The sequence below is a fragment of the Stegastes partitus genome, unplaced genomic scaffold (genome assembly GCF_000690725.1).
Source record: "Stegastes partitus isolate 25-593 unplaced genomic scaffold, Stegastes_partitus-1.0.2 Scaffold71, whole genome shotgun sequence".
NCBI classification, from domain to species: Eukaryota; Metazoa; Chordata; class Actinopteri; family Pomacentridae; genus Stegastes; species Stegastes partitus.
The window spans coordinates 682,279-706,431 of record NW_007577802.1 but is presented as its reverse complement, the minus strand read 5'-3'; the positions used below and the strand labels follow the sequence as shown (position 1 = coordinate 706,431).

Sequence of the window (24,153 nt, the reverse complement as noted above, 5' to 3'; positions counted from 1 at the left end):
AATTTCTGTTTTGGGCCGATGTCTTGCTATTATTTGTGCCACGGTGTAGTGACACTCCAAGCAAATCTTACTGAAACGTACAATTACCCAAACAATAGGACCGCATCTTTTTTAATTACACTAATTATGGGGCTGCGATTTTGATAGAAACCAAGTGCACATACCTGCTTACACATGCTTATCACACTAAGCTCATAAAAGGATACTTGTTTCTTTGGAAAACTAAAGTTATTGTTGGCTTAAGTTATTGTTTTGTTACCTGTAGCATTATCTAAGCGATACCACACAACGTTGCCTCTAACGGCCCAATACTGGTTTGATGGACAAGCTAGCTTATTTTACCTGTATTTTGACGTTCGCCTGCTGATATTAGGAGAACCACATTCATGAAGGAGCTACCGTTAGATGACACGCTACACATTTCCCTAACATTAGGTTAGCTAAGCGGGCCATGCATTCAAATGCAAAGCAGCTAACTAACGCCGGCTAACCGTTAGCTCGCTAGTGAGGACCGTCCAGCAGCACCGCATTCATTGGCCCCGTGAATGACGTTAGCTAGCTGGCAAGACATTACCTTGAAAGGTGTGGTGTATCTCCAAGTCACCCTCTCGTTCCGTCGGGGCCGAACAACTAACCAAGGACCCGCCTCGTTGTACAGGAGCCTGCTGCTGTGTGGAAAATACACCAGCGGCAGCAGCGTCGCATCGTAGCCGCTAATACTGCTAGCAAGGGGAGGCGAGTCTGTGTGGTCTCCTCCCAGCAACAAGACCCGATTCGCGGCCTGTGTGACAACCGCTCCACGGCACACACGGACGCTGCGGGAGGGGAGGGGGAAACGGGGGTCTCTCCGGTGTAGAAGCACGACGTACACGGGCTCTTCTGTTTTAAAAAGCCTATCTCTGAATTAAACGCCTCATGTTAGATAAGAGAGGCTGGGAGGCTCGGGCTGTGCAGCGAGGACCAGCGGTGTGTTCGCGCTCTGCCCATAGAAATGTAATTATCATCCCAGCCTGCCTGGAGGACACCACTGCGCATGCGTGATTACCTTCCAGACTGTGACCAGTAATACTGGTAATAACTGCCAATAACAGAGCAACACAAAGTCACTCTCCTACAAACATTTCATTCATTTATTTATTTATTTTTACAACAAATAAACATTAATTCTCAATTCATAATTAACTGTTATAATCTATATTAAATGGCTTGTGAACATAACAGAAATCTGTTATTTCTTTGATAGGTTAATTTAAGCCACAATAATGCCCACTTACTCCCTCTAAAATCATTCCTTCATTGCAGTATGTACTTACTTTATAATATATGTTCACGTTTTTATCATAATACTGTAGTCCTGTGTTGTCTCTGACACTGACCAATAATGACATCTAATGGTGGAAAGTGGTACACAAATTGTGGAGTTACTGTAGACACTCTAATTAGATTGCACAACTGAGAATGTAAATGAAAGTGAAGTTAAGCAGAGTGCTGAACAATAGAGAAATGAAGGGGCTTAACTGCTGTTGATGAAGTGAATCTTTGGATTCCTTAGGCTTTCCATGTATAATTTTGTAATTTACCTAACTTTAATTGTCAAATTAGTCAGGCAGTTTGGTCGAGAATATATTATTGTAGGCTGCTAATCACAACATTTAAGTGCGTCACATTAATTAGTATTATATATAATATTCCATGGTCTGAGCATTAATATTTAATTGAGTCAGATACATTTGCATAACTAATAATACTGTAGGGTCTTAAGGTTAATATTTAAACTTGTTAAGTAAATTTCCAATGACAGTTTAATGTCTGTAAAGGAAACCAGACTGGTGCAACGGCTGTTATTTTAAGTGTGCTGCATAAATATCTGCCACCCACTGTGGCCTTTATAATAAACATTAAGTTGAATTATCACTCAAATCACGCAAAAACTGAAAATGTAGAAGCTCTGTAAAGTAGAATTTACAGCAGAGCTGTTGTATTGGATTGCATTAGATTGCACAGGCGTACCGAATAAAATGGCCAGTGGGCGCATGTAGTGAAGCCTTTAGGGGAATTTAATGGGTGGGCACCCACAATTAGTGTCACTAAATCAGCATCAAAAAACAAAAAGTGATAGAATAGAAAAGAAATATGATCACAATCTTCTCTTCCGTACCTGAACTGTGATGTTTATGTTAAATGTTGTCATAATTAATGTATTAATTCTTGAGTTATTACCAAAAACATGTTTTGTGAGGTTGTTCTGACTTTTGATCTTTAACAATAAAAATTCAAAAGAGCATTTGCCCAAGATGGAATGAAATTTCCACCAGACATATCTGATATATCACATTTACAAGAAAGGGATGTGTGTGAGATCACAGTGATCTTGAACTCTGACACTTGAACTCTAATTAGGTGATCTGTAAGTCCAAGTGAAGAAATTTCCTGAAGGCATTTCTTCTATATGAGAATAGGACAGACAGATATACGGACAGATAAACACCCAAAAACATATTTTTATGCCTCTCACCTTGGCTATCACCAGTGCAGAGGCATACAGATATTTCACATGTGCAACAAATAATAATCCCATTTTTAGAGATAGAAGGATCTGAAAAAATCTAACAAATTTACTAGTCTTCTTCAGGAAGTTTTTGACAAAGAAAGAAAAGCCAAAGCTGCTCTTGAAGAGGCCACGAAAAGGGAGGAAAGAGCTAAATCTCAACAGAGAGAAGCCCTGAAGAAGGAGCAAAAAAAGAAAATTAATGTCTTGCAAAGTCTCTAAAGAAGAAGCAAGTTGAAAAAGACAGTCTTCAGGCTTAAGCGTAGGTCCTGAGTGGCTGATCTTCAGAGGCCACAAATCACAGCAGCAATGCAACACATCAAGTTGAAATTAGTAAAAAAAAATGAAGGCTAAGCTTGGCGAGGATAAGAAAATGTTTCATAGTGTCCTTGATTCAGATTGAAAAAGAAGTGGCAGAGTGTGGTGAATTGTGCTGAAATTAAGGCACCGCTTCATTGAGCAGCAGATGGAAAGTCTGGCAAAAAAAAAAAAGACAATGAAATTCATCCCTCTGCTTCAATATCCAGAATTTTCAAGGTGATATTGAAGCCAACACTGTTTCTTCACTGCAGGTGAAAGTTAACCAGCAGACTTTGCTGTGAACTCCAAATACAAAGCTGCCGTCTACTGAGAGCAAAACTGGATCATCTAAGTCATGAAAACCAACAACTGTCTTCTGAAAATGAGATGAACTTGAGTCTGTCCTACATGAGAGGAGTAAGAAGGTTGCAGCAGACAAGAGGAGGCCGTTAGGAAGGAAGAGGCTCGGTTCTCTACAGAGTATAAAAAGCTACATATGCAAGAGAAAGAGCTCTCTAAGAAGACTCTGGCTTTAGAGAGGAGCCAGAACCACTGAAAGCATTTTGGGATCTCTCTTCAAAAAGAAGAAACAGTGCGTTTTAGAATAGCAGCCTGCAGCCGAGCCGAGTGAAGCCTGTGCCTCCTCTGAGTATATGCACATATCAGGCCTATGGAGAGAGAATATAGCAGGATAATATGAACACATTAAGTCAGAGAAAAATGATATCATCTCTGGGAATCAAGCTGCTGTTACTAAACCTCAGTGCATGGTAGCACATCTCAAACCATGGCAGAGAGAGTTTGAGGATTCTCCACCATTCAGGTGACAGGAGAGCTGAGGGGGAGATTAGGGAATCAAGGGAATTTTATATTTTCACAGCAGACATTTTGATTTGTCACAGGTGAGTAGCTCCATCTCAAATTTTTTTTGGAACAATTTCTGCTCAACCGTCTCTGATCTGCCTGAAATGTATTAAACAGAAAGCTTGACGTATCAAATACCTTCTGAATTTTGTGATAAAACAGCCTTAAATTTTTAATGTGCGAAAAAAAAAAATTGCTGAAAGAGGGTTGTTTGGCAATTTAAAAACTAAATAAATAGGAAAGTAGTTGATATATTATTCTAAAATGGCCCAAACTGCATTATAAATATCCATAATTTATAACAAAAAAAAGCTTCAAGCGAATCAGAGATGGTTGTGCAGAAGGCCCCGGATGATTCAAGATGAAATAATCCAGCTGTAATAATTATGGCTGCATTTCTGCACAGTGGTTCAGTGTCATAACTTTCTGGGACATTTACAGGATCCAGCCCATTATGAATACACATGCAGTGCCCTACCTGCCGTTTAAAGGGGTCTACGGGACTTCAAAAGTTTTTTGGTTTTTTTTTGCAAATATTGTTGCAGTGTCAATATGGTGCATTATTCAAATCTGTGTAAATCTAATAAAGAAGACTTAGTTCTTACTGGACACAGCAGCTTCATACAAAAGATAAAAAGAAAATAAAAAGACAGAGAAACCAGAAAGTTTCTAGTCGCTGTTCTGGAGCTTTCACTCTTTTCATATGATCTTTAACAGGAGACAGGGTTTGTAAAGTTAGACAAGAAATTGTATGTACATGTTTAAATTTCAAGACAACAACGAACCTCAGCTCCAGGACCTTAAACACAACATTTAGTTTATACTGCAGAGGAGACTGAGGTCCTTTGGAGTGTGAGTGAGTCCTGCTCAGGACATTCTGACACTGTGGTGGCGTCTCTTCTTTTCTATGCAGTGGTCTGCAGACAGGGACAGAAAGAGACTGAACAGACTTGCTGCGAGGCAACAGTGCTACCCCCCACCCTGCAGTGATGTTAACCAAATGGACAAAATTAACACTTAATGGTCATAAATTCACTTTTGCACTGCAAAATCTGTTTTTATTTTTCAATGTAAATATTGTTGTTACTTAGTGTTATTTTCTTGTACTTTCTTTCGATATTTTTGGATGCTGCTGTGGCATGTAAATTACCCCAATGGGAGATTAAAATTTTTTTTAAAAAGTCTATTCTATACTAAACTCTCCTGTTGTGAGTTTTTTTTTTTTTTTTTTTTTAATAGAACAATATTTTGGTCAAGCGTTGAAATGAATATTTCTGTACACAAGATGAAGCCAATATTTAAATAAAACGTTGCTGTAGAGATAGATACTAACAAATAATTGCAAAACTGCAGCATTTTTGTGAAAACTTCATATAACTGAATATTAATGTATTATTGGTAATATTTCAGTCCCGTCTCTTTAAATCTGGTCAGTGTTTTACACTTCAACACGGATCCTTGTGGGGCAAAAAAAATAGGAGAAGAAAAAGACAGAATCCAGAGAATACAGCCACAAAAAATAACTTTAATGCAATAGTGATTTAGATGCCAGTAGCCACGAGGCTGTTTGAACGAACAGACTGTGAATATATTGCATAGGTTGTTGATCCGGGACAGTCCTGCATGAAAGCGGAGTGAAAACAATAATCTGCGAGTCCAACAACCCTCTCGTCCCTACGCAATAAAGTTCACTTTGCTCGTCTCTGTTCCTGCTGACCATTTTTTTCTTTTTTCTTTTTTTTTTTTTTGAAAGATGGCGGCATTTCTTGCAGAGCTTTTTCCCTTAAAACGTACGATCTCCCAATGTTTGCTTCACAATATTACAGGGGAGAGATGGTGATTTGTATGCATGCCAATGGAAAGCATGGAGGTGGTGAGACAGCTGGTCATTGTGACCACGATAAAGGTCCACTGCAGTGCAGAAAGTGTGCAAAAGAGGCTTCCAGGAGATGTGTGTAGAAATCCTCCTTCATTCAAACAATGCTGCATCACTTTAAAATCACACTGTGACCTACCAGTCCAGAAGCACATTTCTATAATGGTTTGTAAAAACAACATTTGAAGCATTTAATTTTTCACATTTGTAGATTAGCTTCAAGGTTTCGCTAAAAATGTTATAAATAAGAACAAGTTACTAGTTTGGCTTTGATATAAATAATGTAATAATACATAGTTCAAACAGACACTTTCTCTCTAAAAACATTTAAATATTTTCAAATATTGCATTTACGAAACCATGTCTTGTGGTGCTCTTATTCATAAGCAAAGTTCTAGACAGATTAGTTAAAGCCATTTTCAAATGCCAAACTAGAAGGGGTTGAGCAGAGGTTTGCCATAATGACAGGTTTAGAAAAACAATCTCAGCCTCCCTGAGCAGAAAGTCACATCAATACCACATTTTAAATATTGAATAAAAACACTCAAAAGCTTGGCAAAACACACCACCCTCCATATTGTTTTTTCTTTTTCTTTTTTTTTAAACTCTCGGTACAACTCGGAGAGGCAAAGTTCCCCCTTCTCGTAGCTGGAAACTTTAAGTACTCGATGCAAAGGCTAATATTGTATAACACGCTACCCATTGCAGGTCACACATCTCTAACACGCAAATCAAATATATGTCTTTACAGGTCAACAGAAGTCCTTGCTATTGCACAGAAAAAAACAGGGTATTTCTTTTTTTTTTTCTTTTTTTCCCACTGGATACATCTAAATGACAAGGCAGGTTATACAGTGACATTTTGGTTTGGTTTGACAGCATAAATGTACGTTGCTCTCAAAAGAAAAAAAGAAAAACAAACAAAAAAAAAGTAAACCAAAAACACCTACACCGGCTGCATCTCAGCTTCTATTATTTCTTTGTGTTTGTGAAGACGTTTTCACTTCGGCAGCATAAAGCGCATCGTCATCATTCGAATTAAAGGTTCAAAGAAAAAAAAAAAAGGCAACCCCCCCCTTTTGATTAGGCTCAGCTTCATTTAACATCCCACTACAGCCTTTTGAGACCAATAACACTTCTTTTAACTTCCTCGGTGCTGCAGTGAGCGATATTCATAGAGGTGAACAAGTGCTAAATGAGCGCAACGAGATAATATGACATTCAAGAGCACATTGACAATAAACACACAGGCCTAATATTACATCTTTTTTTTTTTTGTAAAAACATGACTGAGACACACAGTTTAGTGTACAGCTTTCATCTTAAAAAAAGAAAGAAAGAAAGAAAGAAAAAAAAAAGGCAAGAAAGTCAAATAAATATGTCTGAAGAAGCTCAAGGACAAATGTTCTCCTCCTTCAACGGAGAGGCGGTTGACTTACAGTGACCTCGCAAGCACGAATGAAGAGACTTAACGTGTCTGAAAGCCCGTTTTCAACGAGCTTCACCAACAGCTCTCTATTATGAGCAGTTATTCCAATGAAACCGAGACGAGGAGGGATGGAAAACAAAACCTGGTACTGACGGAAGTCTTCCACACGATCACCACGGATGAAATGTAACAATTTAAAGAGACAGACAAAACTGTGATTGATATTTAAATATTGCAAAACATACAAAAACAGTTTTTCTTTGAAGTGTAAACATTAAATCGATGTCTGATGTCATTTTTGCACATGGAGAAATTATATAAAATAAATCATGTCTGTCATACCTATAAATTGTTATCATTAAAATGTAAAAACAACATACTAAATCTCAATTTTATATTATTACTGTAATAATAATAATGTTTATGTTAACATTTGTTTTGTATAAGTGTTTTTACTGTACTGTTATAAATAGTTATATGTCTTAGTTCATACGTTTGACTCCTCTGGCTTTGTCTTTACAAGGCAAAAAACAATACTTGTGTCTCTGCCGCACTCAGACACACTCATGCATACATCCCAGTATAATCACACACACATACATACAAGCTGCCACAATCACACACGCACACACACACACACATTCACACATACAGGGGTCACCAGGAGGCTCTATGTGCGGTTGAGGGTCTGGAAGATTCTGGATATTTGGAGCATGACCGGGCCGGTTTCGGGGTCGTTCATCCACTGGGTGCTGTTCAGTGGGTTCTCCAGCATGTCTTCAAACGCTGCACACAAGCACAAGACAGACAAATCTATTTAACACCACATTTCTCTCATTTAACTCGTCTTCCTGTTAAAAGTGGCTTTTTCAACCCCACTGTTACCAAGTGCTCCTGACTTCCTGTTCACTGTGTGTTTAGATGACACACGCTATGACTTGGTGCTACACAAGGCTTGACCAAAAAGTTCTGAGACTGTGTCTAGTAAAGTCAAAAGCTATACATGGCTTCAATTTGGCAGTCATCCCTATCCAAGCAGTCAGCCTGTGCAGCGATACTGCGCTCGCAGTGCTTCTGCATCATCTGTGATGCTCCCTGAAGGTCCGGTTATGTAAACATGTCAAACACTATCAGCGATGAGCGCTGAATCTCTTAAACTGTGTGTCAAAACAGCGACTCTTCAACTTGAATGTCATTTTGGGGAAGAGGGAGAAGTCACAGGGAGGCAGATCTGGAGTAGGAACAACGATTGTGTTGTGGCCAAAAAAAAAAAACACAAGCTCACAGTTCAGACACTACAGCAGAGCTCTGCCGTCACAGTCCGACCCTGGAGGACGAGTTCCTGGTTCACAACCACCTGAATGTTGAAGAAAACAACGAACATGCTCCTGGTGCGATCCTTGAATCGGACACTGAGGTTGTTTGTGGAAAGGTTCACTGGCACATGTACTTTTATCACAAACTTGGCTTCATTGTTGACGTCTGTTTTATAAAAATGTTCTATTCTTGAGTTATTTAATCTGTTTTATTTTCTCTTTATCTGCTTGTTTGGGTCACTTACCCAGAAGAACAAGGGGAATTGTGAAAGTTAGCATTACATTTGCAGGGACTGATATGAGAAATCTCTCTGTATTATACAGAGATAGAGCAACAAAAAAAGGCCAAGTCAGTCCTGGCTGACAGTCTAAGTAGATGCAGGACCAACAGACTAAAACACTCATTTGTTCCTGCTATTTTTAAGCAGCACTATGTGATTAAAAAAATAATAATAATTTTATTTTATTGTCATTTTTTTTTGTCTACTGTGTGATTTTAGAGCGTGGCGTACTGCTGACTGTAGGACAAACTGCCCTTCGGGGATAATTAAGACTACCTTGAAATCTTAAACCTTGAAAAACCAGCCTTGTCCAGTTTTAATGACTAGTAGCTCTTTCGATGTAAAAACTATTTTTTTCTCTCGATGGTAGCTACAGACCTCCCTACTATCAACACTGTCGACATGAAAGCTGGCTCATCTCAGCTGCTTATTGACGAAGGATGCGATGCTTGTTCTCTGCTCGAGTTAGCAGTCCACGGAGAAATCTGAAGCATGCACCTGCCTGTGCTCACAAACACATTTGTAATGCAGGTCTCACTGTTGATAAGCTCAGGTGTCACACAACATCCTGACTGAAGTCAGATAGTTACTGCTTGCACATGTTGCACATGTGTGACAAGATGCATGTACTCGCACCAGCCTCTAAACTTTATAGAAATAAATGTAACTGTACAAAACCAGCAGCCAGTATATGTGAAAGCACAGTCTTTCATATTCCGCCAAGACACTTTCAGATGGTTATGACGGTACATTTTACGCATACATGGTAAAAAAAAATAAAACTGTTCCCAGGGTGCTTCAATCAAACCTGTTTTGTTGGGTTCCAATAAATTCTGCTTGGTCCGGTTTGTTTGGGTTATTGTAAATGCTTTCAAGTGGACTCATTTTATTCGTGGCATGAAAGCAAAGCAGATCAAAAGATTCTTTGAACTGAAAAGCTAAAATAATATTACATCCATTCACTGATTACAAACTGTGAAGGAAAGCAAACTTCTGTCCAGCCTATATTTATGCCAAGATCATTTTGATGCAACACATATGTGTGTCAGCATGGGAACAGGGGGATTTCCCCTGATGTATCAGAAAGGAATGAGGAGCGACAACAGAGGAGTGCTAAGTCTGCGCTCTGCTCTATTTGAGGCGTTTCACAGTCAAAAGTGAGTGAAACAGGAACAGGTTGTAAAAAGACAGAGTGTACATCAGACAGCTGAGTATCTTTTTCCTCGGTCCAGACAAAATAAACTGTAGTACAGATAAGACAGCGCTCTAAGATGCTGAACTATTCAATATATTCAATGTATACAGCAGTGTATTTACCTAATCAGTTTTGCTTTTATGTCTACTTGTGCGGCCTTCACCAGCCTCAGCTACAATAACACTGTGGCGTGGTGGAATTTTCAGAACCATACAGGAAAAAAGGACAAACATAAACAATTTTTGGTGTTATGTAAGTGAGATGGTTATTAAAAATGCTTTTCCACTAAATGTGATTGGACTGTACCTAGCAGAGTCTTGGGATTGGTCAGACCCAGCTGGACCACTGGATTTTCCAGGATGGCTTGGAACAGCGGGCTGTTGGTGTCGATGCCTTTGTCCAGATCTTCTGGCGAAGGTTTCCTGTCTCCCAGCAGCCACTCGCACTGCAGGACGGAAAACACAGTTCATTTTCAATTGTGTTTTGAGAATACACTACATTAATCATTTGAAACCCCAAAAGCAGCTGGTGGGTTTGAAAGGCATGATGTCTTTAAATAAACGGCTCTACTTATCAAAGTCATAAACTGTAAAAAGAAAGAGAATCATCAGATTTTCAACTTTCAACAGTCCTTGAATCACTCATCTGCAACATGGTTTTCTGTCAGAAGATCTCGCAGAATCTCAACCTAACACTGTGCCATTTCATCAAAATTACAGTACTCTACATGTATTGTCTAAAATTTTACTTAATCATAAACCATTTGCACCAACCACAGAAAAGAAGAACTATATATAAATTTGGAGCTTCTCAGCACATCTATGACAAACAGTCATATGACAAAAATTAAAGAACCAGTGCTTTCACACAGCAGAGAGGAGACAAGTATGGAAACAAATTCAAAATACAGGAAGTAAAATATCTGTAGTATGTATAGTGACCAGCCGTGGGCACTTGCAAAAATGTTGTACATTCTGACTCTCGGTTCTTCCCATTTTTAAATAATAAATAAGGAATAAAAGTCTTCTTTCATGATTTACAGCATTAAAGCGTGTTGAACTACACATTTTTAAGCGCTCTCTACTTCTAGCCATGGTTGTTGTGTTTCTGTGGAGGTGCCAGACTTTATACTGCTGCGCAAAATGAGCCCACAATGAGTAAAAGAATCACCCAGAAACTGCTTGTGCTTCAGAGGGTTAACATCTTCAAAGAGCTCAGAGATCAGGATCAACACCAAACAAGCATGTAGGCTGCTCACTGTCGCTGGATTTGAATTCAGGCTTTCCAGCTAAAAAGTCTTAACACATAACATCACATTTCTTTCCAAACTTTTATCACAGACACACCTGGTTTATACTACCAAAGAAACGGTAAGTGTAAAAGTATTTACAGCCCTTCTGCTTCAGTGGAAGGTGGAGTAAAATACTGGCTGTCAGACAGAGGGAGGATGTGCAATATTGTTTGAATATGAGACTAACAGGGTCATTTTTCAGACTGTCTTGCCTGGTGTCACAAATTGTTGCATCAAGAATAAAAAAAAAAATTAAAAAAAAAGACAGAATCTACTTCTAAGGCTCCTTTCTCACTATAGTAAGTGTGTGTGAATGTTGGGTTACTTGTGAATCTAATGAGAAAGGACAGTTGTGGCATACAAACCCAGTTCTTTAAAGTGCACGATACAGCCAATCCTCAAAGAGCTGGAAGTGATGGAGTTTTTTCCAGTACTGGCACTTCTAATAAGACTATTGTGGATGTGGAAACTTACCGCAGCGTCCTGTTGGTTGTTATTGACTCTCAGAGCATCAATCACCTCCTTCTCATCAAAGCCCATCTCCATCAAAGCGATGACAGCCTTCAGCGACAAAGAAAAAGTCTCATTACAATAACATGCACAGATCCCATCCTATCTCAGATGAGTTTTATAAAGTAATAGTCCAAAGTCTTGTACGAAATAAAACCACCCACCCTTGAATCTGGTCTGAACTCCCTTTTCCTGCGGATCCTCTTGAAGATCTCTGTGAGTTCGTCCTGCCTACTGCTCTCGTCTGTGCTCGACTGACTGGAGAGGCTGCGGAGAAGGTTAGGACCGGAGGCTGAAGCGGAGGCCGAAGCAGAGGGGCCTGGTGTGGGGGCTGCCGTGGCTCCTGCTGCCCCTGAGGAGTCCTGGCCTGGTAGCGGCGTGTCTACTGAAGGGTCGTCTACGTGCTCGATCAGCCACTCCATAGCCTGGGTCACTGACATGCTATAAAGAGAGTGGATGCAGTGAGAACAACATGTCTGGAGTATTGATTTTCTATACTAAATGAAACTATAGTCCTGCTACACAAGACCACGATCCCTGTTTAGTGGAAGTCTGGTATGAATTTAAATCAAAATAAATCGTTTAAGAGTTTTCAACAACACAAATACTGACAGCAAAACTGCGAATCTATTCTACGAAAAAATAACAGCCTTACTGGTTCAATCTAAGAGCTTTGATTGCTCTGCTCTCAGGGAAACCCATCTCAGTGAGCTGCTGAAGGGCTGTTTCATCCACCCGATCCTCTTCATCTTCGTCCAACATTGCTACGAGACACCAAAATACAAAGAGATCAGATGCTTGAAACAGAGGCTGGGCGATGCGAGCTGAAAGTCGACAACAATATTCATCAGGAGCATTTTCTGACAACAGCGAATATCTAAGCGTGGCTCTCCAAATGTAGAGCAAACACTCTAAATCTGATCTCGTATTTCAGTTTGTTGGTGTGCTTTAAAAAAAAAAAAAAAAAAGCATTGTTATCAGTCTGACTCAGTAGTTGGTGTATTTGCGTGACAGCAAAAAGGTCTGGGCTTAACCTTGACAAAACCACCTGTGGTCCTTCTGTGTGACGTAACGTGTTTTCCTCATGTCTGAGTGCTCCAGTTTCTTCCTATGGCTCAACTGCGACGCTTTACATGTGAATGCGTCAGCTTTAAAATACATGTTGCGCCATGAGTGCTTCTTCTGTGCTTAAGAGAATGACAGTATAAACAGATCTATCTAGTAAAGCATTTTTGTCTTGTCTTGGGAAGCTAAAGTGAGAGACTATACTGTATTTAACAGTGTCCTGAACATGCCAAACAAAACACACTCGAATATATATAACTTTCTTGACAGTAGGATAACTGATGCAGACCTAGAAATAGTTTAAAGGGTTGTCCACTTTACCGTTGGCCTTTTTGAAGAGTTCAACAGCATCAGGGTTCAAGGCTAGAAGCTTCTGGGCGACTTCAATAAGAGAAACCAGGATTTTTCTGAGCTCTGTCTGAAACTATAACGAAACAAGCATGAACACACAAACAAAAAAATATTACAATGTTTTATAGTTTAAACTGCAGTTAAAGTTCTGATTTACTACAATTTATAGAAAAACATTTATCTGACATCCTTACGTCTCTGATGTTATGTTGTGTAACAGTGCGGTCAGTGTGGCGTGTGGACAGGCTGGCGGTAGCTTTCAGGATTGCGTCTTTGTCTGGAGCTTTGTTATCTTGTTTCTTCTGGGACAAAAGAAAAAAACCCACAAGAGTCAGGGAAAAGCAAGGTTTTTTTTAATTTTACAAAAGTCAATTAGGCTTACCTTTTCATCCGAACTAACATCTGCCATCTTTGGAGGGGTCGGTGGCGGTCTTTTCTTTATGAGCAGCAATACATCTACAACATATACAAAACATTAAAAAAAACTGAAGAAAAACAGTAATTCCTAAATCTGTCAAATAAGATGCTACGTACCTTTATCTTTGAGATTTTCATCAGCAACAGTTTTAGTGTCGGTGAGGACTCTTTCTGTAGCAGCATGTATAAGTTTGTGGTGAGTAAGCGTTTTGGGGTCTTCTAGACTTCCATGTACATACTACAACAAAAGAACACAAGAAATAAGTTCATGAGCAAATCATGAACAACAGGGCTGCATCTACCTATAATTTGCTTTAACGATTTAGTCTGGAGAGCATGTAACAGAAGTTTTAAATACACATCAAAATTTCTGAAAAGCAATCTTTCAAAATGTGCTTTTTGTGAGACCAATAGTCAACCCCTCCCCCCCAAAAAAAGACATTGTCAACTTACAATGATTGAAATCTGAGAAGAAGCAAATTTGCAAGTTAAAGAAATTGTAGCACATTTAAGAAAAAAATTCCAACTATAAATAAAATATCAATTAATCAATTATCACAAGTAATGTTGATTGATTTTCCGATGACTAAAGCAGAAACAAGAAGTCAGTTTAACAGCTGATGTATTTGCAGATGCACTTATGTTTTCTGATTGATTGAGATATGATCTACAAAATGGAAGGCATATGTCTTTAAAAGTCGTTTGAGAGTCTAAAACTACAAAATATTCAGTTTGCAACAAAGAAAAACAAAAAACAAAAGCATAATTCTGAGATGGGGGGGATTTTAGCTTTTAAATTACTCAAACTATTAATCAACTGTCAGAGTGGTGCCAATTAATTTGTGGCAATCAAGTAATTGATTAATTGCAGCAACTCTTAGAACTCTCTCATCACTGATGTAGCTACTTCTCTATTTTTTTTATTTAAAAAACATGACTTTACCTAACTTGGGACGAGCTGTTATTTTGTGAAGTTTTATGGACTAAACTATTGATTTGTGCTGAAATACAAACATTAGAGTGCCACTTCAGTTGATGCTATAGGCCATAGAAGGAGAAGTAAGGTGAGCTGTATAATAATAGAAAGGCTGAGAGGTAGCATGCCTCTCTGGGAACAGAAAAGGGGTAGAGTCGGACTGTTAGCAAGTTACAGTAGATGAAGAGGGGCAGCCAACCTGCTAAATTATAAATAGCAAAGTCTACCCAGTTACTATAAATACAAAGCCAGTGACACCGACACTGACAGTTTACTGGGAGGGCATTGCAGGCTACAAACACCCCGGACACAGAAGTGACAGGACAGAAAAAGCATCAAGGAAAACACAAACAAGCACCCCCCAATAAACCTACATGTTTCAAGCACCTCTCCTTCAGTTTCTCCACAGTGGTGTCTTCCGTGACCTCCTCCAGCCACTCCGTGCCGTCCATGGTGCAGATGTGTATTTTCAACACTTTCCCGGCGAATATCTTCTCCTCCTGCACGAACATAGCTGCAGCCTTGAGAGCAAAGAGTACCAGTCCAGTGACGTTAGCTAGCAGTAGTTGCTATGTGCTCCTGGCGAAGCTAGCGTGCTAACGTTAGCACCCAGCTAGCCGTCGCTCCGTAAATCCGCCGACAACAGACCGAGAGCAGGCACCGGTTAGCTGAGGGCCATTTTCGGGGTCCTCGGCCGGTCTTCGGTGCGGTGGCGACCGAGCAGCGTATTCCGTGCTCGCCAAGTTGTTTATTTTCCCCCGTTAGCACACGAGCAGCAGCCAGCGAATACCCTATTTTTACTGTAATGTTTGAACTTTGAACTTCAACTGGGCTACTCGCGGTGCATCGTGGGACTTGTAGTTCTTTTGAGTGACAGGTCGTCCCATGTATTTAACAAAACAAAAGAGGAAAAAAAAAAAAACAGCCAATCTGGTCCAAATTGGCTCAGAAAGAAACATACTAACACATATTTTAAAAATAGATTGTATAAAGTAGCATCACTGTATAAAATAAAACTGTACAAACATTTTAGTTTGCTTGCATTTGTTTATTTTGCCTGCAGCTGCCAGGGGGTCGGCCTGTACCTCCAGTGGACCCATGAGCTCCATTTACCCACAAGGATCCAGTTACTGTTTGTCAACTGAAAATTTAGTATGCAATGTACAACCGCTAAGCCACGATATCAAGTAACACATTTAGGAACATGATTAATTATGCCAGCAATTATTTCCTCAATTATTCAATTAAAAAAGTTACTTAAAAGTTGGAAAAATTTCTAAAGGCCAACAATTTTTCAAAAGTCTAAACCCAAATGACATTCTGTTTAAAGTTTTATAAACCAGAAAAGATGAGGATCCACTGAAATGAGACATTAGAATCTGAGATTTTTTATATTCTCTTGGCAAAAACAACAAAGTTAAAGGCCTTAAGGGGTATTTAGTTTTTTTTTTCTGCCTGCATGCTGCATATTCATTTTATAAGTTTAATAAAGACACTACACAGCAAAATCAGGGCCATATAATGTACATTACACCCAAATAAAGATTACTTGGCACCCAACATTTTGCCTAACAACAATGTGTCCCGTTGGAGAGTTACCCTGGACATATGTTTATATATGTATTTTTTTAAAACCTTATTTAATTCCACAATGTGCACAAGTTGCATTAACAGTGCAGCTGGACATTGTGTTTCGGTTGAGGAAGTGATATTTATAGTTTATAATTTGCACCACTAGATGGAGACAAACTAAGTGAAATGCAAGTAGGCAAATGTAATCAAATGAAGCGCTGCAGTGCTTTTGCACAGAGGATACAATCAATTTTGCATAATCAGCGTCAAGAGGCATATGTTCACACTGTGATTATTGGACTGAATTTTAATTGTTGATCTAGCTGTCATCAGTGGTAACTGAAAATATGTAGAACATAATGATGGGGAACTGACTGAGACAGACTGGGAAAAAAAAGACAGTTCTCATAAGTTCAAGACACTCAAGTGCCCTTTATTATAACAAGAAACATTTTTACAGATTGAAAACGAAAAGGGAAAATACATTTCTTGCAAATTATAACTTTATAAGAGGAAGGAAACATATTGCAGATATTACAATTTCACTACAACCTAATGTGTTTTCTTAAAAATTATAACATTTTGCAAACTACCAGGGTGCGTCTCACAAAACATAGAAGTAGACGCAGCTGAGAACTTAGCCAACAGATTTTCATTTTACCAAAGTGTAACAAAAACAACACAAATGGTTGCCTCGCTGGACTTTCATGTGTGACAGAACAGTAAATAAATATGAATTTATAAAACCTCAATATTTATTTAATTTTCCTTTTTTTTTTGAGAAAAATGTCACCTAACAATATATTGTATCTATTTGTATATAGTTCAAATTTATTTATGCATAAGGGACAATAGGATACAAAATATATATTCTGTTCTGTTTTACATTTTAGAGGCTGTTGACTGGTGCGAGACCTTTCAAAATTGCATGCTTAAGACATAAGATTTCTTAAACAAAATCTTGCTTACAAAGGAAATGCAGGACATATTTACAAAAGAAAGAAACACAGCCATAGGCTCAAACTAATAGGAGGGAGAGAGAAAGTGAAGTTTTCTCTTCCCCCTGGACAATAACATACACTGTGGCCGACAGGCCAGTTCTCCAACAGCACAGGACTAACCTGCTTTAACCGCCAATCTCCAAGATGGCCGTATACTGTACAACATTTCACATCTCCACCACGCCTCTACACATGAATACAAATCAAATCTAGAGGAACAACAAAGTGCTGCTCCACCGATTCAAGAACAACTCTAGAGAGTATAACTAAGAATCACAAATTTTAAAAAGGGGGAAAAACAGATCCTGTTAATACGGGACCTGCACATGAAATGCATGACGCGAACGCAACCCACATCGAGTTTATCATCGACTGATAATTCCCACAACAAATCGAAATAACACTGACACTTAAAAATGTGCTCTATAAAAATGCCCCTTAATCATGACTTTCATTATAAACAAGATTATTCAAAAAATATATATATAAACAAAGGCCGAGAAACCATATTTTTTTTTAAAAAAGCCAAAGACTAAAAGTCCTCGAGGAAATAAATACCCAGTGTGTATGCTGTGACTTCACTGCAGAAAAGAAGTACTAAAAAGTAAGTTTCTCTAAAAGGACTTTCTGTGACCTAACACCACGGACCCCCGAATTTCTGTAAGCAGGCAATGCGTATAAATAAGACATTAATAAATAAAAAGAATGGATGAAACACAGATGTTGCTGTTAGTACAAAAGCTTATAAAAGTCCTATTAAATCTTGTTTACAGCTTTGCCCCTTTTCCTTTTTTTAATTTTTTTTTTTTTCACCAAGAGTGCCTTCTTATAAAAAAAATATACAGCAGCTCATCTGGGTGTGAAGCTTTCTACTTGAACTGTTCAGGTATATGTCCAATCTGAGACTGCATGCTGGTCGGTGGACTCGAGATGCCTTCTGACCAGTCGGACATGTTGGAATGAGGAGAAGAACTGGACCACTGGTCAGGGGAGCCGGGGGAGGGGGTCAGAAAGGGGTGGTCGGGCACCTGGACCTGATGGTTTGGGGTGTTGTCCATGGGGCCTGAATAACTGTGCTGGGAGGGCGGGGTGAGGAACTGGGTGCTGGGCATCGACTGGCTGATGGAGGAGGGCATGATCTGGGTCTCCTGCGGCAGGATGGTGTGGATGGGCATGCTGGAGCTGCCTGTGCCCTGCTGGAGCTCCGGGGAACTGAGCTCCCCACTGATGAAGTTCTGGCTGTTGGGTGTGTTTGAAGTCTGGTGCTGCAGCTGGATGCTCTGCTGCTGCTGCTGCTGAAGCTGCTGCAGGTTCTGCATCTGCTGCATCTGCTGGGCCTGCTGCTGCATGATGTGCGGCTGAGGACCCAGTCTGGGGTACGTCATCATCTGGGACAGGCTGGCGGTGGGGTGGCCGTTGTGGAGTGTCGTGGTCATCATGCCGTGCTGCCCTCCCTGGTGCAGACCTCCTTGGCCACCCGGAGCTCCTCTCAAGGGGTTGAACTGACCCGCTTGGCTCATGCTGCCGTGCATCCTGGACAGCCAATCGCACTGGCCATTCATGGCACCCTGACCGGTGGAGCCAGACACGGGTAGGTGGGTGAGACGTGGAGGCAGTGGGTCAAACTGCATTCGAGCCAGCTCCTGCTTGTTGGGCATCACCATGTGGTTCACAGCCAGGTGAGGGTCGGACATACCCTGCAGATGGTTCAGGGAGACAGACGGCGACTGCTGGAAAGGTGAGGTCATCATGGGAGGTGAAGCCACATCGGAGACATACCCGTGTGGAGACTCTAAGGAGTCGACTGGGGACAGAACAGCTGAACTATCCAGGAGGTTCCCAGACTTCCCATCCTGCGAATTCTTCTTCTTCACCTTCATATCTTTGCCATCCTTGCACCCGATACCCTTTGTGCTGGGCTTGCGAGCCTTCTTGCCCTGGCCTGGGCCTTGAGGCTGGGGCTGCTTCATGCTGCCCAGAAAGCCGTTGGGCGAGCAAAGAGGAGGCGACAGTGTGGTGCTCAGTGACCCTCCATGCATGGGAGGACTTCGTACCAGGTTGTACTCGTCCATCAGCCGCACGATGTCGTGATGCATCCTCTCCTGTGCAATGTCTCTGGGTAGTCGGTCCATGTGGTCAGTTATTTCTCTGTTGGCAAAGTGGTCCAGTAAGACCTTGGCCGTCTCATAGCTTCCTTCCCTGGCAGCCAAGAACAGAGGGGTTTCCTCCTGAGGAGAACAGAGAGGAGACAATTTGTTAAACAGTTTTGAAAGATTTTGTTTAATTCCCATAACTTCGGGTTTGAAAGACAACTCCTTATTATTTTTTTTTAAACATCCATAAATTACACTATTTATCGTAGCTTGGAAGAGCAAGAACAAGAATTATGGCAGCCACTAAACTACTCATGTGTGACTTCCGGTTTTGCCTGGAAAAATGACCATATCTAAGTGTAAAAGCATGACTTTAAATCAAACACTTTTTTCCCCTACATGTCCTATTTAAAAATAACTGTTTGCATTAAACAGACTCCAAGACACCAGTAGTGACTCTGCTGTGACCAACAATCACATGACAAATTTCTGAGAATTTTCAACTAAACTGCAGGCTGTGCATACACTGAGCAGATAGGAGACAAGTATATATACATATTTAAAAAACTTTAGTATGCTAGTAGAGTCTGTATTTTTTTCAATGCTGATAACATTTCATCTTTTACATGCTGCTTCTAGGTTTTTTCTATATTTGTAAATTAAATAGTCATAGAAATTCAACACTGTTTTTTTTTTTCTTCTTTGTTTTGTTTTTTATGGCATTATAACTAAATCGTACTGCACAGGTCTCGCTACTTTAAACCCTGGTTTTACTGTTTCCATAGAGGTGCAGGACTTCATATTGTAGTGAAAAATAAGAAAAAATGTGAGGAGCAAAAAATCTGAAACTTCTTGTGGTTCAGTGGGTTGCCAGTCTGTACTGGAAGAAGACAGAGATTGTTTCCATACCTTGTTATTTTGCATGTCCTTGTTGGCACCGTTCTTGAGCAGCACGATGGCAGCCTCCACGTTATTCACCGCTGCAGCCCAATGTAGGGCGGATTTACCTGAAGAGACAAGAATACAGTGATTAGATGTAAAGTGGTTCATTTGAGAAACTTCAGCGTTTGACCACATTCAGCACTAGACTATACTGATTTTCAGGCTTTACCAAAATCGTCGATTGCGTTGACGTCAGCGTGGCAGTTGATGAGCTCCTCCACCATGCCTTCCACTGCCAGCCTGGCAGCCAAGATCAGGGGTGTAGTGCCATCATGCATACGGGCATCCAAGTCTGTGGCTCGGTTCCTTATCAGAATCTATAAAAGGTTGACAGTAAGTTAATCCTTTTGAGCCACAACGGGTTTCTTTTAGGCAATTTACCTTACATGTAGGTTAAAATAATGATAACCTCTGATAATTCTGGTCTGTAGATTATACAACATCTACACTTCATCAGGCTACAACTAAAGATTGACTGTGAAACGACAAATTTGCACAAAACACTAAAATATGACCATCAAATTTAGTGTTAAACTGTAGATATTCAACAATGAAAATGGGGTAAATAATTATGAGTGATTCATTGTACTAATTTGAATTTAGTAGAATGAATTTTGGAATAGGTGAACCCACCTGGAACACTCCCTGAGCGTCAGCCGCCACAGCAGCGTGCAGAGGCGTCCTGCCCATGTTGTCCTGGATGTTGGCGTCAGCGCTGGCCTCCAGCAGGCGTTTGGCGGCGTCGGATCGAGCGTAGCGGGCGGCCAGGTGAAGAGCTGTTTCACCCGTGCGGTCGGTCTGGTTGTGAAGGTTCGCTCCTTGGTAGATAAAGTCATTGATCACGTTGGCGGAGGCATCCTCCTCTTCCTCGCTGTTGCCTGTTTCTAAGCCTCCGCCGCTGCAGGATGCGATCATCAGCGGCGTGAATCCATCTGCACAGAGAGGAGCGGGAAGGAGAAGAGGGGGCGTATGAAAGAAGGAATTTGTAGGTAACGGGCTGCGTGGTCAGCACAGACTCAGTAGCTGAGGCGAAAAGACAGGAGGCTGCACTTCAAAGCATCTGGCAGATCAAAACAAAGCAATAAACAAATCGAATGTGGATTTGACACTTTTGCCTCAGTTGAATCATCACAGCTCTCCCTTTTCGATAATGGATTCTGATCAAGGCCGCGGCACAGGAGAAGCTTCAGAGGGAAAGAGAAGCTAGGGGGGATAGAGGCCAGGGCTTGCTAAAGCTAGAGTGCCGCAAAAAAACGAAGCATTAATATCTGGCTGTGAGAGGCAGCTCAGTCAGTCGACTTGGATAGGTTTTCTCCTCTTCAAAAGGATAGCAAGCCCCAGATCTCGCAGATTTGGTCGATTCAAGTGCATCAATCCATGACTGGGGAAAAAAAAAGTGAGCTCTCAAGTTGTTAAATCGGCTACTTTGATTTTTCGTAGCTTTTCTTCAGGGAATTTGGCACTTACTACAAAATTGGGTTTTTGCATTTGATGCCCTCGTTGGTTTTTGTAATGTAGAATATATATAAGAAAAGAAAAGAAACAAGAGGCCCATTACTGGTCAAATGATTAATCTGATCAGGAATCAGTGTTTTCCCCCAGGCGCCTGGCTTCCAGCCAGCTGCTTTGAAGAAGATCCTTTACCCTGAGGACATGGAGCTTTAGCAACTCCTACATGCACAATTACACACACACAGACACACACACAAAAACGCACACACACACACACTGGAAATGTGAAATGTTCACTCAGAGGAAGCAGGAATCAATCCAGACACACACATTCATGCACAGAAAATGTGCGACTGCTAGAAGTGTTCACTAAAAAAAGTAAAATTTTCAGCTTGCAGCCCTTAAAAACAAATCAATATCTGCTGCAACCCGTTTTACAAGCCACGGCACGTCGTTTACTTCTTTAAACGAAAGTTATTTTTCAAATTCTCTAATATAGAGTCAAACAGAAAGATTCTCTTCACACACAAGTCTGCTTTTCACAAACAAAAATAGAATTTAACTGAAAAAAGTGCAAAAAAAATACAGAATTTAATTTTTATGACTTTAAATAATTTGATCAGGTCATAATTTCTTCCCTAAAAAAAATTATCCATAATTTGCCAAACAATTAGAGCTTAAACTTGATTATTCTTTGTCAAGTGCTTTTTATATTGACAACCAAGCCTTTAAGATTAAAAATAACCATAAAAAAGGTCATCCAGCAACATGAAAGGTCCCTTTAATTCCTTTAATATGTATGATCGGTGACCCACCTGGTCCCCGGACGTTGACGTCCATGCAGTCATTCTCGATCTCACCCTGAGGGGGTGTGGGAGCGATGGAGGGGATGCGCAGGTCAGCGGCGTCCAGGTGCTGCTGGGTCCACTGGCGGTGGTCTGTCTGGTCGTCCACCTCCAGTATAGCCTGCTCATCAAACTGCTTTACACAAGGGCAGCAAGTGGTTAGAGAACATTAAATAAAAAAATTTAAAAAAAAACTGCAGGAGAGTTTAAATCAAATTACAGCATCAAAAAAAAAAGCCAAAGTGATGATAAAATCATTCATGCACAGTAAAGTCACTCACACAGCACATACTGAAAGTTTTTAAATTCCAAATGTAGTTTTTAAGGGTATAATTATGTCATTAAATAAACCTAAATCCCTAAATATGACGGATGTCGCATTTCTGTTTGCTCACCCTGAAGCGTTTCGCGTCCGAAGGTTCGTCTTCTCCCCATTCGGTCTGGGCGTCATCCATCAGTGAAATGTCCGAGGTGTTTTTCAGTGGCCTGTGATGAAGCAGAAACCTCAGTGAAAATCCTCCACTGCTTCCATCCCAACCAAGACGCTCACCATTAATGGTGCAGCGATGCCGAAAAAAACAAAAGCATTGATTAAATCCATACCCCACCCCTCTGCCCCCCAACAAGTCAATTAATGCGCACCTAAACCTGCTATATCATTATCATTAATGATCCAAGCAAAACCCCCCCTTTTCCCAAATTTGACTGTTACACCCATTTTGTCCTTCAGAAGTAGCCCTTCGCCCGACCCGCAAAGAAAATCAGGAACCCGACGACAACCAGCGCCAACGGAGGGAGGGGAAGAAACTTACTTTAATCCCACCGAATCCTCTCCGACAGGCTCGCGTCTCTTCTTCTTGCTGGTCTCGGTGGTCTTGAAGCCCTCGGGGAGCCAGAGGCGCCCATGCTCATGGCGGCGCTTTCGGGCAGCCACCATCCCGACTCCAAGGAAGGCCAGTATCCCCACGCCGCCCAGGACCAAGTAGATTGGGTAGAGTTCCTGCGAGGGCTGGGGGTCCACACCGCCTGGTGGGAAAAGGGACAACATGGTGACGCCGGGCAGAGGACCAGACGTGGACCGACAGGACGGCCCCGGGATCAGCCTGAGTCCGGTTCTTCTTCTTCGGCTCCCACTCCAAAACACACCGCAGCCAGAGCCAAGAACCGACTGACGATCCTCACCGTTTGTAAAGCTAGCTTCTACTATCTATTCAGTAATAATCAGAATTGCTAACCACTTTTCATCAAAAAAGGGAAAAAAAAAAAAAAAAAAAGGGATGGGGCGTGATAAAAAAAAGGAAAAAAAAGAAAAAGGGGAAAAAAGAACAGCACCACCACCTCCTCTCTCCCTTTTCAACTCAGGGTATCAAGAGACAACTTTACCATTTCTTCTTTAAGAGAAAAAAAGGAGGGGGATTAATGAACTTCAAATTACTGCACGCGCTTTAAGCTGTAAAGACGAAGGATTTATTAGGATTTTCGAGATAACAAAGACTCCCAACTTCTAGCACACTCCCGATCAATTTTTCCCCTTCTCTTTTTTTTCCACTAACGATTTTGAAATGATAAACTCCCCCAACCTAAACCCTCAGAGATACATTAAGTCCTGGTATTACATTCAGCGAGGTGAAGGTTGCAGCAGCCCCTCGCACTGTGGGATGAAGTGTGTGTGCGTGCATGTGTGCGAGTGTGTTATCCCGCGAACGTATATCCGTACACGTCTGAGAAAGATACTGTTATATTATGTGAGTAGGGGGCTGGATGAGTTGATTTGCAACAATTAACCATTTTGGTGCCTGGAGCCATTGGATTTACACACAGAGGGAAGG

General features: G+C 40.8%; 3 protein-coding genes across 6 annotated transcripts in view; all 3 read right to left on the bottom strand.

Moving 5' to 3' along the window:
• Positions 1-905, bottom strand: part of camsap1b (calmodulin regulated spectrin-associated protein 1b) — a 29,847-nt gene extending 28,942 nt beyond the window's left edge. For both annotated transcript variants that reach the window (XM_008276423.1, XM_008276424.1), the window contains exon 1: positions 575-905. The gene's annotated coding sequence lies outside the window, so the exon portion shown is untranslated. The remainder of the gene's footprint in view (positions 1-574) is intronic.
• Positions 906-5,217: 4,312 nt separating this feature from the next.
• Positions 5,218-15,240, bottom strand: ubac1 (UBA domain containing 1). Of its 2 annotated transcripts, none has more exons than XM_008276421.1 (10): positions 14,794-15,240; positions 13,561-13,681; positions 13,409-13,482; positions 13,221-13,328; positions 12,997-13,099; positions 12,266-12,374; positions 11,775-12,051; positions 11,575-11,661; positions 10,116-10,254; positions 5,218-7,803 (listed from the first exon to the last, which is right to left on the bottom strand). In XM_008276421.1, exons 1-10 carry the CDS (start codon positions 14,929-14,931, stop codon positions 7,688-7,690), a joined length of 1,272 nt encoding a protein of 423 aa, XP_008274643.1. In that variant the 5' UTR covers positions 14,932-15,240; the 3' UTR covers positions 5,218-7,687. The 2 variants fall into 2 exon arrangements, with proteins under 2 accessions (XP_008274643.1, XP_008274644.1); XM_008276422.1 differs by having other exon boundaries at positions 13,221-13,325.
• A 1,159-nt stretch (positions 15,241-16,399) lies between these two features.
• The window catches only part of notch1b (notch receptor 1b), a 58,329-nt gene continuing 50,575 nt past the window's right edge, over positions 16,400-24,153 (bottom strand). The window contains exons 28-34 of one of the 2 annotated variants that reach the window (XM_008276419.1): positions 23,137-23,350; positions 22,720-22,810; positions 22,295-22,460; positions 20,661-20,959; positions 20,197-20,344; positions 19,995-20,092; positions 16,400-19,220 (exon numbers count right to left, since the gene is read on the bottom strand). In XM_008276419.1, coding sequence (XP_008274641.1) covers positions 17,862-19,220; positions 19,995-20,092; positions 20,197-20,344; positions 20,661-20,959; positions 22,295-22,460; positions 22,720-22,810; positions 23,137-23,350 — 2,375 coding nt within the window. In that variant the 3' untranslated portion in view covers positions 16,400-17,861. The remainder of the gene's footprint in view (positions 19,221-19,994; positions 20,093-20,196; positions 20,345-20,660; positions 20,960-22,294; positions 22,461-22,719; positions 22,811-23,136; positions 23,351-24,153) is intronic. The other variant, XM_008276420.1, reaches the window with a different exon arrangement.

Coding starts and splice junctions, on each gene's coding strand:
- ubac1 (XM_008276421.1), bottom strand. CDS start 14,931: ATGTTCGTGCAGGAGGAGAAGATATTCGCCGGGAAAGTGTTGAAAATA. Junction 13,100..13,220: donor CACAACATAACATCAGAGAC/GTAAGGATGTCA, acceptor GTTTCGTTATAG/TTTCAGACAGAGCTCAGAAA. Junction 12,375..12,996: donor ACTCTTCAAAAAGGCCAACG/GTAAAGTGGACA, acceptor GGTGTCTCGTAG/CAATGTTGGACGAAGATGAA.